Consider the following 12208-nt stretch of genomic DNA (forward strand, 5'->3'; position numbering starts at 1 on the left):
ACATATCCAAATCTTTGTGCCCTTTAACTTATGTGATTGTTTGAGGATCTTAACTCTTGCTTCCTTCCCTTTGAAGTAGACCCATTCTTGTGTGCCATTTTGACTTCAGTTACATATATCATTTTCGTCCCATTCAACTTGTGGTACTTCGTCAAGGCATATTATTATGTCCTCTATGTCTTTCTCCTCAACATCATCAAGACAGCTATCTTTCAATCCCCCAATGCATACGATCATCTTATTGCGTGCTCTGGTTTCTTGCTCTTTTACTTTCATATAAAGGTCCACTCTATTGACCCTATTGCCAATCATATCCCCAATTGTGGAGACAAGTATTGGTGCCAATTGGGATGCATTACAACTGTGCATGACCTGTGCTAGAATTTCCTACTTTCCACTACTCTCCATATCCTGCACATTCTACCAAGTGTTACAAGCTAAAGCTTGAGATATCTAATTTCTTGTTGCACGTTATAGATTTGCTTTTGTTTCCACTAGCCTTGTCATGTGGGGTTCTCTACTCCAAGCCACAATCAAGTTATCGTACTTGCTACCCATGGTTGCACTTCTCGATTATTAGTTCAAGCTCCAACTCTTTAACCTCTAGATAGGTCTAAGTCTAATGTTAATTTGCCTGTGTGTGTGTGTGCGTGTGCAACAAAGAATAGACCAATAGTAAAGGCAAAAAAGTACATCTATCAAGTGAACGACATGACACAACCAAGATCCAAGGTTCATCAAGGGTGACACTTGCCATCAAGGGTGACACTTGCCAAGTTGGGATGATTGTAGAAATTAGAATGAGTTGATGTGGACGGCTAGCTTTCAACACCATTCGCACTCATCACGAATAGTCAGAAGTTAAAATAAAAATTTAGCACAAAAAAACTTCCTACGAATTTATCTAAATTTGATTAAGTGTAGGGTAGGCAAGGGAATGTGCTTGTCTGCACATGCATTTGTGTACTCCACGTGCAAGACTACAAACTTGTGAGAGTTTGAACCTTTACAAAACTTAGTGCAGAATCAGTCCTTGAGGTCTAGTTTCTTGACCAATATTAGCCATTAAAGGATGTATATCTAATAAAAACCCCCACTATGAGACGGTTCTACTCATGAAACTCGTGTCTAGCAATGGAGATCTATATGATGTGAAAGATAATGGCTCAGTATGCTCTTTACAAAGATGGCAAGCAGACATCATAACCTCACTTTTTAATTGTAGCTTTCTTCAAAAATCTTTGCTAGCTCAATGGTCCCTTCACAAGCTTAAATTCAAATTTAACCTTTCTTGACACAAAGTTCGCCTTACAAAACCTGCATGCTTCAGCAATATCCTTCTTTGTCTCGAAAGGGATTTTGACAAATCTCTTAACAAAAAATTGTAAGTGGGAAATGTTTGCATCTCATGTTCAATTCACTAAGCATCCAAAAGCCCTGCACTGTCAAGAGAGTGTATCTTATTTAAGATACAGGTCTCTGAAATCCAAAAATCCCTGGCTCGACATCAATGTCAAAAAGCAAGACAGCACTGTGAAGCTGTCAAAGAATTATCAAAAAAAGTTTAAAAACATGGGAGGGGGAGGGAGGGGGAGGGAAGAGAGGGCAGAGAGAACCAATAAACACAAGGTGGAACCTTGTAATTTTATAACAATTTCGATGGAACTAGCTTGAAAACCCGCGAGATTCAAAATTGTCTAGCATTGAAGGAAAAGCTAAAACAAGAGAAGCCCATGGAAATCTCATACTCCATTCCAAGCACAAAAGGTGTACACAGATCCGCTGAATAGCTGAAGCCAATATATGATGCCACATCAGTCCAATTGTTCAAACCCAAATGATACTATCTCTTCCTCTATGTTAAGAATGTCTTCTACTTCAACCTCTTCAGCTTCAAACTCTTCCTCCTCATCACTTGGCTCTCCATCCCTTAATTCCATGCGCAAAAACTTCTCTTCCTCGTGCAGATCCTTCCATTCAGCCACCCATGCCTTCCATTCATCTTGCACTTTCCTTCTATTCTCCATATCAGCTGCGCTTAATGCAAGCGAGGACTCCGCATCATCAATTTCATACTTCTTACTATACTTTCTCAGATTCTTTGCTATCTCTTCCTCTTTATCAGCACTAAGAAGTGATGGTGGTCTTGGACGCCACAAAAACTGCAAACAACAGCATTCAGTATCTCATCATGTAAATTTGTGACCTGCAATAGCCTTAAAAATGCAGGAAAGTATATAGCTTGTTGAATGACTTTGAGATAACTACAAACCATACCATCGACGCAGAGAGTAAACGACATTATGAAAAAGTTACCTGGAAAAATCGGTCCCTGGGAAGACGATATAATAATTTCCCATTGAAAGACCAAATGTTGAAGCCATTCTCCATCTGATGTACAGAGGTTACTGATGTTGCCACAAATCTGCAGACATTACAAAACTCTGCCTTAGGAAGCAAGCATGCATTGCCCCCCACACAGTTCAGCTGGCAGAAGAGTATTCAAAGCAGGAGATCATTCAACCCTTGGGAGACAAAATAGGAAAAAGTACAATGAGGCCAAAATGTGACGAGCATGGAGATTTCTACGCATGCAATTGTCCTGCTTCTACAGGTGGCAGAAGACTTGAAAGCCTGCTAGCTTGATACATAATTAGAATATGAAATGTCCACTATCATAAGTGGCTGCTTCTACAGGTGGCAGAAGACTTGAAAGCCTGCTAGCTTAATACATAATTAGAATATGGAATGTCCACTATCATAAGTGGCAATGACACATAATTAATAGGATCCTGATGATACCGACATTACCAACCCCCATGCAAGGTTGCGGCTATGATGCTGGTGCGATGCAGGTAAGAGGCAATGCCCCTTGTCATGGCCAAACCCACCAAAGGAGTAATATATTGATACTGTGTCTCAACTCACCAACCCCCTTGCAGAACCGCTGCTAGGGTGCTCATGCAACAAAGGTAAGGGCAATGCCTCTTGTTGTGGCCCACCTCACAGAAGGAGTAAGATGTTCCAAACATATAGCCATGGGGATGCATTTGCAATCACCCAGAGGGTCAACCTGATCCCCAAGGGTTGGATAGAGAGTAAGAGTTTAACCTGTTAGAATTCTGTTCATCTTCAGTAGGGAGTGAGGGCCTTTGTTGTGCCTACGCCAGGATAGTAGTTTCTCTCTTCATTTTCCCTGTTTGCTAGGTGTAGGGGCTGGATGTAGGTGTGCTTGAAGGATGGGCTCTGGGCCAGCCAACCAGCCGACCAACAAGGTCGGACGAGCCAACCAGGGCCAGTCCGTCTGTTTGCATAGCCAACTGGGAGGCCCTCCACCAAGCCTATAAATAGGGGCTCTAAACTTGGTGGATAAAATTAGCCATAGCTTCGTAAAATGCTTATTTTGATGTATGTAACTTTACTAAATGGTGCAACACAAATGAGAAATATCTACATCATGCCTTGCAAACAATTTGATTTGATATGCTAGATGACCAAATTTGGATTTGTCAATCAAAAGATATAGGTTTTCAACCTTCGACAGTTTTTGGCAATCAACATAAGATTTTTCCAAAATAAAATATTGATTGCCTAATTTTCTAACATTCGCCCAAAAAAGACATTGCTTTCATCATGCTTGATCTCTACACCTTTAAGCTAGTATTTCAGATTTGATATTCTGGATTCTTTATGGCAAACATCTCCTCCTAAAAGGATTATGTCAGATCATCAGAGCTCCTATCTCCGTACAGGAGTACATTCCGATTGATGCATTTTCCTAGGATAGGAAGAGACAAAGCATCCTTTGCTCCCAACTTCATGGCATCCCTACAAGCATGGAAGTCTACCATCTATTATCTCTCATTTGAATACTGTAAGATCGTAGCAAGCTAGGGTGTTTATGATTGGGGGTCTTGAATCTCCCCTCTTTCTTATGATTCACAGCATGGTTGACACCAAGACCCTGCCTTAGAACTGTCCCCAAGCATAAGTCCAAGATCTATCATGTCAAACTCTATAGATAATTCTTGTTTTAAGTTGTTGATGAAGCATTTGCCACTAGCATGTGCCTCCACAATGAATGGCCTTGTGAAATCAAGGCATACCAACACATGGATGCAAATTTCAGGTCTTCAGAACTGACCTGCGATTTTTTTACCACAAAAAGGCATCCTTCTTCACGAGGTGCCTAAGAGGAGCTGCTGTGTCCATTCCCTCGTGCATTCCACCTTTGCAAGGTCCACCCAAATCCCATCTCTATCACAATGTGCCCCAAGTATTCAATCTCTTCTCCCACGAAAGTACATTTGCTGGCTTTTGCAGCCCTAATAGGAATCAAGAAGGCCACTCAATGGCGAGGGGACAACCTGAGGAACTGGCACAATCTCACCAGAGTCAGGAGCTCAGCAGAACTGTCAAATTTCAAGCTTTTCGACTGTCAAAAAGTGCAGATGCATACGGTCATACTCACGTTTGTGCAACTATACGAACGGATTTGTGCGGACAACTGCTACAGGTGCAACCACTGTACAGACGGTGCTGGTCACTGCACGCTTCTAGAACTTGTCGCAACTGGTCGCAGTTACAGGCTAAAGTTTCCTACAGAAAATGTGGGGCTAATGGAGGCTGAATGCTCACAATTAAAAACTCCTTCAACTGGCGCATGTGGTCACCACTAGCAACCAGCACTCCAAGCATAGGTAGAGCAGCAAATGGTGACCCAGCTCTATCTCAGGAGCTGCGCCAACAGGGCATGGGACTTTGGCAGGTTGCAAGAGCTAGAGCTGTGGAAATGAAGTGAGCTGTATGTCGCGGCTGCAAAGACCAGCTGTGGAGGCGCAGAAGCATCATAGCCACTAATCCCAAGAAACAAGTTGTGGGACTGTCTGAGCTGAAAAGAGCAGTTGCAGCAAGTTGATTTGACAATCACCAGCTGAGCTGATTTGAGCTAGTGCAATGGGTAGCAGATGCAGAGGGGGAGGCAAATTGAATACAGAACAAGGTGCTCTAATACCACTATTGGATGGAGTGGAATGGAAGGAAACGTGGAATGCAATGGACCTGAGAAGCAAGGAGTGTACTTGCAAATGTATAGAATGAAAGTACAAGTGAGTGGCCATTAAGGCCCAAGTACACCCTTGGACCAAGTATCCATAATAAATGTCCTAGGTCCCAAGTGAACCAATTGTCCTAACTGCCCTACCATACCAGGGCTAAAGTGGCAACAGAAACAAGCCCCAAGAGCTTGGTATCAAAGGGTTGATCACTTCTTCACCACTATTCGACTCACTCGGAGCCAATCTCTACACATGCGTACAAGATTATTTTGTCTTGCTTGTTCTATTATATGTCGATGACCTTTCGCTCTCTGGAAATCATCAAAAAATGATAGGATATTACACAGGTCATGCTTCAGAATTTATAGATCTTAGGGAGCTTCATTCCTTTCTCAGCATCGAGATTTGAAAGACAACAGATGAAATATTCCTGAGCCAGCACAAGTATTGTCTGGAGTTTCTCAAGAGATATTGGATGGCAGACAGCAATTCAACCATTACTCATATGGATCTAGGGGGAAAGCTTTCCAAAATACGACTTTCTCCCATGGTTGAATGGCACACTATATCAACACTTGGTGGGATGTCTTCTTTATCTCACTAGCACACGCCCAAACATATTGTTTGCAATCAAGGTGTTGAGCAGGTTCTCGCAATCACCAAACCAGACACATGGCCTGCAGGTTTGAGAGTCCTCTGATATTTGAAGGGAACTCAGGACTATGGTATCTTCTACTCCCAAAGGGAAGAGCTGGAAGGATACGCCAGCTCAGATTGGGGAGGGGACGTTGCTACTCGACAGTCTACTACGGGATATTGCTTCTTGCTTGGCTTTCCTGGTCAAGTACGAAACAGTTCACGGTAGAACTCTTATCAACAGAAGCAGATTACAGAGCTGCGAGATTGGCATCATGCCAAGCTGTCTAGCTCAGACAGTTGTTATCAGAAGTGGTACACACTGGATGATCCTGCAATAATCCAGTGTGACAGAGTGAGAGTTGCATCGCTATTTGCACCCAATCCAGTGTTCCATGATTGTACAAAGCACATAGAGGTGGACTGTCATTTCATTGTAAGCTGATTGAAGATCACGTGGTGCAATTGCTCAGTGTTCGACAAAGGAGAATGTAGCTGATCTCCTGACGAAGGCATTGTCTTGGGAGCAGCTTGAATATCTTCTTCAACATGTCAGTATAGGCCTACAGCCAAGCACTGAGAAAAGGCATTGAAAGAGGGCAGCACATGCCTATGAGCCCCTTTACGGGGACATTAGCCTGCCCAGGGTTTTGGTAATAGGTATTATTATGCACTAGATTTTGGGCAAGCACCAGGTAGGAAAGAATCCTTTTTTGAGTTAGGTATTGCAGGGCCTGAAGACCTCGCTGTCTGCAGCAGCTTTCTGCAGAGTTTCGCAGCCTTAGGGGCTGCTCTGGGCTGCCAGGAGCAGTCCCAGATCCCAGTGGGCAACAAACGCCCAGCAGTAAGGCCTTTTACAGGCCAGGTATGGGAGCAGCCAGATCACATGGACCTGATCTGTTCCAGTCGACCAGTCAACCAGGCTGGTCGGCTGACAGACTGGCAAAGTCGGCCAGTACAGTCCCCATAAATAAATCCTGCCACTTTCTTTCATTTGAATTCACAGCCTCTCCTGCAAATTGTTTCCTGCATATCCTGCCTACCTAAGCCTCTCCTACAGGCTTGTGGAGCAAGTTTCTGGTGCAAGCACACATTCCTTCTGCCTGTTGGAACCCTACAGTGGATCCTTATTCACAGGTCGCTATTTTGGTGCTGCCATAAATCTACAGTGCTAGACACTGTTTATTCTGGGTTGTCTCAAGTTAAATCTGTATTTATGAGCTTAAAAGTGGGAACTGTTTACTGGGCAAGTCTTTCTTTCCTTATGGGATCAGCACCCTGGAAGTGTGACTTCATTTTGTGGTGTCCTCTGGCCGGTCTTTCCAATCTTCAAAATAAGGAAGTATAACTGATGGGAGGTGTCCACTTACTTCACAAGAAATATATGTATGTGCATTCAGCCAAATATGTGTGTCAAACTTACAAAGTAAAGCACATTGATTATCCACAGTAACCTCAACTGAATTATAAAAGGAATAGGAGACCAAGTTCAACCACAACACCCTTTCAGCTTTAACTTCTGAAAATAGCTCAAAAGACATGGTAAAAGTTCCATTTCTTGCACATAATAATTACAAGTGACTTCAAAAGCAGGCAGCAGTTGTACCTTCCCGTTGGATCCCAATCCACATCAGTGGCCATAAAGTGGTCTGCAGTTGCCATAGTCTCAAGCTCATCCACGTTGTAGAATTCTAACTGGCCATTGTAAGCCTTTAATCCAGCAAGAACAATGAAACGTCCAATTGGAGACCAATAAAGAGCATTTGCCTGCTTGCCCTTTAATGTCATCAGCTTTGTCACACGACCCACATTGTTTGGACTTCTCATTGAGTAGAAGGTGATATCAGGTCTAGGGCCATCTCCATGTATGATGGCAAATCTATGGCCTTTCGGCTCCCATGCAAATGCCACAATCTTGTCGTTCTTATTTTCCAACTCTAGCACCTCAATGGGAATATCTCTCTCCTTGATCCGAAACAGTTCAAAGCCAGTATAAGTACTCTTCTTTGTCTTCGTGTATCGATCTACCTTCACTGCAAGATAATCCCCACTGCTCTGCCAGTACATCTTGCAATCACTAACACTGAACAAATTCTTCTGCCTCAGCTCGTCCCTACTTGGTATCTGCACTAAACTTACCTGTCAAAATACACAAACTGTCAAGTCAAAAGCCCATTAGGTCCACAAAAGGCCGTCAAGCACCACATGGTATTCACAAGTGAGCTACATGTAGCATGAACACGGGAAATTAAATCAAAACCAATAACAAATGGAGCTGAGTGAGGAAAGGCAGTAATGTGACACACTTACCCTTGCAGGTTGATTTCCACCACCCCCCTCAGGAACAAATAAGGCCAAAAGAGAGTCAGTCGGAGACCAGCTGAAGTCAATGACATTATCAACTTTCAGAGATTTCTTGTCAAGAAGCCCCATCGTTTCTGTCTCATAAATACTAATAGCATTCTTTCCGATCCGTGCAAAATACTTATCATCCCTGCCTCCAGCCCATCTGCATCATTCCCAGCTTTGTTAAAACCAAACTCCAACAATTACCTACTCTCTAGAAGATACTGCCTTTTAGAATTACCTGAAAACTGGCCAAGAGACACCCGCAACGCCTCCAGTTCCCCCAGTTGCAAAATCATCTGCACTTCCCTTGAATTCCCTTAGTATTTTCCCAGTCCTTACATCGAAGATATTTAGAATCACTCTCTGCCAGTAAGAACAATAATTTACTAATAGATCAACAATTTCTATTGCCAATGTTGCCATAACTAATTCTTAAGCTTGAAACAGCATGTATCGCCCAAATATGTATAAACCTGTGTATCCCGAGGATTGCTGGGCTCATGACTGCTGTATGTCACAAGATATTTCTCACCAGGAGAAAAATCAATTAGCTTGACCTACAAAATGAGAGAAAAGCATATACATCAGAGACAGTCAAAGGGGAAGAAACGCAAGTGGATTCACTGACAGCACACAATATTGGAAGTCAATAGGATAAACGCTTCAAAAAATCAATCATACTGACAGACTACCTGAGGGTGAATAAAGCGAGTTATGCGGTTGAATGTTTGAGCACCTCCCCACGTAGCTGCTCCTTGCCTATGAATGGTGGCAAGGTATGTTCCAAGAGGAGACCACTGCACAAAGCTCTCTGTCCAAAACTGTTGCAAACAAACTATGGTGAGGTGGCAGTGAAGGAACACCTTCAAATCATAGAGCTGTAAAGTCCTATTCAGACCTTGACTTACTGAGCGGTGGTAGACCGGGTCTGGCTTTCCTTGCCTTGAATCATTCCAATATACTTCTGTCTCTGATCCAAAGCGGACAACAAACTGGTCCCGACCTCGTTCATCTGTCAGCCAAGATAAAAAGTTCTCCTGGACATTCACAACACAGCAATCAGGTTCCCAAAGTATGATTGCATAAGAGTATTAATACAAACAATATTGAAAAAAGAGTGTTTCATAGAAAAAACCCCTGCTGCGTATCTTTTTAAAAAGTTTGTCATACCCCTGGCGTGTACGCCTTTACTTCAGGTGGTGACCATTCGTCTGGCACCTTCATATACTTGTCAAAGTCATCGAACATATTTACAGCAAAAACATGAGATTTGTCCAATTTGTAGCCATTAGTTTGTTCCCTTGCCGTTTGAGCCTCCTGCAGTCAAAACAGATCGTCTGAAATTGATAACACGACAGGTGTGCACTCTATTTGGGCACAAGATTAAAAAAAGAAATGCCATCATCCCCCAAACACACTCGCTGGTCAGGTGGCCTCCATTGGACATGTTCCACCTAGGCAACAAGCGCATGCATGGACACGCAGGAGCAAGTAGAATTGTGCGGATAAAACTCAAATGCAATTTCAGCCTATACAGGAGATGATAAAACAATACATTCACTCTGCAAAAACATAACAACAATGACAGACTTTCATGTGGGCGATTAAAGCTCAATCACACAGGTACAGCGTTATACCTGAGGAGTCGTATACTCTATAAATGCATAACCTTTGGTTTTTCCAGTTTCCTCGTCCTTGGGCATCCAAAGTCCGTGATCCCTGATAGTTCCAATCTGACCAAAGATTTTTCGGACAACGCCCTCAAGTTTATCGTACTTCTCTGGAGCCACCACCGGTAAATTGTCCACTACAACAACGTTCCCAAACCCAGACTCAAATTCGTATGCCTCCTCTTCCTCTTCTTCCTCATCACTGCACCGCCCGCACAAGAACGGAGAAAGGATGTTTTATTGAGACTCAAAGGCCGACACAGACAAAATTTTGATCATCAAAAAACGGGCAACTCAGTTTGTATAGAGACGAAATTTGTACACCTACTTTACAAAAGAGTAATTAGCAACAGCATCTTCCGAAACCCTCGCAAAGGAGAGTACCATCTACCATAACATCGCAAAATCACATATACACGCAAATTAAGACAGAAATCGCTTCGCTGGCGGTGAAAAGAGGCAAAAAAAAGGAAGGAAGAAAAGGAGATGTGAGGGGTGAGAGGCAGCGAGGGCAAAGGAAAGAACCTTCTGATACCGAAATCTTCGCCAGGGGGAAGGAGGATATCATCGAGGTTGATTTGAGAAAAGTCGATGTTAAGCTGGATGCGATCTTCGGGAGGGTCAGAAGCAAGGCGATGAGGGGGGAGAGGCTGATCTGCAAGTTCCGCCATAGCTACGAGCTTGAAACACACAAAGCATCAACAACAACAAGTAAGGCAAAAAGGCATTAGGGTGAGCAAGTTTGGACAACTCAACCCATCGTGTTTTAACCTTGCTAGAGTTGAGCACGGTCAGGTGACTCAAGGTTTTCCTTGTCACCTGTTGGATATTGGCACCAAACGTAGTTATTAGCAGGGGTCGCCATCTATAGTCGGTGCTCTCCTCTCATCACCATCATCGGCCCGATTTATGTTTCCTCGACCCCATGGCAGGCCCGAATTTTACCGGCCCCATAGGAGTCACCAGCTCGTGGCTTTCATGAGAGCCTATTTTTGGCTCGAAACCTTCAGAGTCGGAGTTTTTGGGTGCCAATAGCGGGTGCCCCTAGTCGTCACCCCCGGACTGGGTGGCATTCTCTCACTCGTTGTCTCAAAGGGGGTTGGACATTTCATCCATGGCAACTCGCAAAACGATAAGGATCATCAAACGTGTGTCATCTACTATTGCATGGGGACTAGCTCTTAGGCTCCCAGATTTATGCCTTTGTAACAACCATGGTAGGAAGGCTTTAAAGTCAAGAATGGAAACAGGAATGGGAGTTTTTTTTGTCGCCCATTTTGAATACATTTTTGTGCTCTATTCTATGTTCTATCTCTCATGTTTTCTTGAGTTATAATGTCTTTTGGTGGAGACACATGGAAGTCAATCCAAATTAGCAAACAGAGAATTCGTCTCCCCAGATCACTCCAATAATCCAACCCTCCCCATATCACTCCTATATTCCAGCCGCCTTACTCTTAAAACTAAATTTATGGGTTGTAAATCTTACTACTCATTTTTCATCACGCCAATTTAGTAGCATTGGACAGGACCAAAAGGTCCGTCCAAAACCATTTATCAATTCTAAATATGATACATTTATTTATGGCTCAACCATTTTTTGAGTTTGACTATATCAGAGTAGCAAGACATGAGTATCCTCTCTCTCTCTCTCTCTCTCTCTCTCTCTCTCTCTCTCTTCCCCCCCTTTAACCTACCCCCACACACAAATAAACACATAATTATTTTGAAATACATACATTAATTTGATCCCTCTCTCTCTCTCTCTCTCTCTTTCTCTCTCTCTCTCTCTCCTCACCCATAAACAAACATAGTAGTCATTTGAACTATCCCTCGGAACTCTCTATCTATCTCTCTATCTTTTTCTCTATCCGCCCCCCCCCCCTCTCTCTCTCTCTCTCTCTCTCTCTTCTCACCCATAAACAAACATAGTAGTCATTTAAACTATCCCTCATAATTCTCTATCTATCTCTCTATCTTTTTCTCTCTCCCCCCCTCTCTCTCTCTCTCTCTTTCTCTCTTCCCCCCCCTTTAACCCACCCCCACACACAAATAAACACATAATTATTTTGAAATACATACATTAATTTGATCTCTCTCTCTCTCTCTCTCTCTCCCTTTAACCTGCCCCCACACACAAATAAACACATAAATATTTTGAAATGCATACATTAATTTGATCTCTCTCTCTCTCTCTCTCTCTCTCTCTCTCTCTCTCTCTCTCTCTCTCTCTCTCTCTCTCTCTCCTACCTTCAAGCCACCCCTTTGGTTTTGCCCCCCTACATAGTTGAGGATATGCTCTCTCTCCCTTTGGTTTTGCCCCCCTACCTCCTCACAAAGTTAGACAAAATATTATCAAGATCATATCTCTTCCCCTTTCTCTCTCAAAATTCATTGATCAATTTAGGATCTCTCTCTCTCTCTCTCTCTCTCTCTCTCTCTCTCTCTCTCTCTCTCTCTCCCCCCCTATACTAGAGAAGAAATATATGTGAAAAA

The 12208-nt window shown here is 43.1% G+C and overlaps 1 protein-coding gene across 1 annotated transcript; it reads right to left on the reverse strand.

Annotated features, from left to right (window-relative positions):
- Positions 1-1734: 1734 nt before the first annotated feature.
- On the reverse strand, positions 1735-10435 carry LOC147904864 (eukaryotic translation initiation factor 3 subunit B-like). The gene is made up of 11 exons (XM_087388809.1): positions 10238-10435; positions 9680-9914; positions 9213-9359; positions 8951-9079; positions 8735-8863; positions 8516-8599; positions 8281-8405; positions 8004-8202; positions 7300-7832; positions 2317-2425; positions 1735-2162 (listed from the first exon to the last, which is right to left on the reverse strand). The coding sequence occupies exons 1-11, from the start codon at positions 10381-10383 to the stop codon at positions 1815-1817; spliced, it is 2184 nt and encodes a 727-aa protein (XP_087244935.1). The 5' UTR covers positions 10384-10435; the 3' UTR covers positions 1735-1814.
- Between the last annotated feature and the right edge of the window lie 1773 nt (positions 10436-12208).

Source organism: Dipteris shenzhenensis, chromosome 2, assembly GCF_047967505.1.
Source record: "Dipteris shenzhenensis isolate YYH24624 ecotype China chromosome 2, Dip_SZ_1.0, whole genome shotgun sequence".
Classification (NCBI taxonomy): domain Eukaryota; kingdom Viridiplantae; phylum Streptophyta; class Polypodiopsida; order Gleicheniales; family Dipteridaceae; genus Dipteris; species Dipteris shenzhenensis.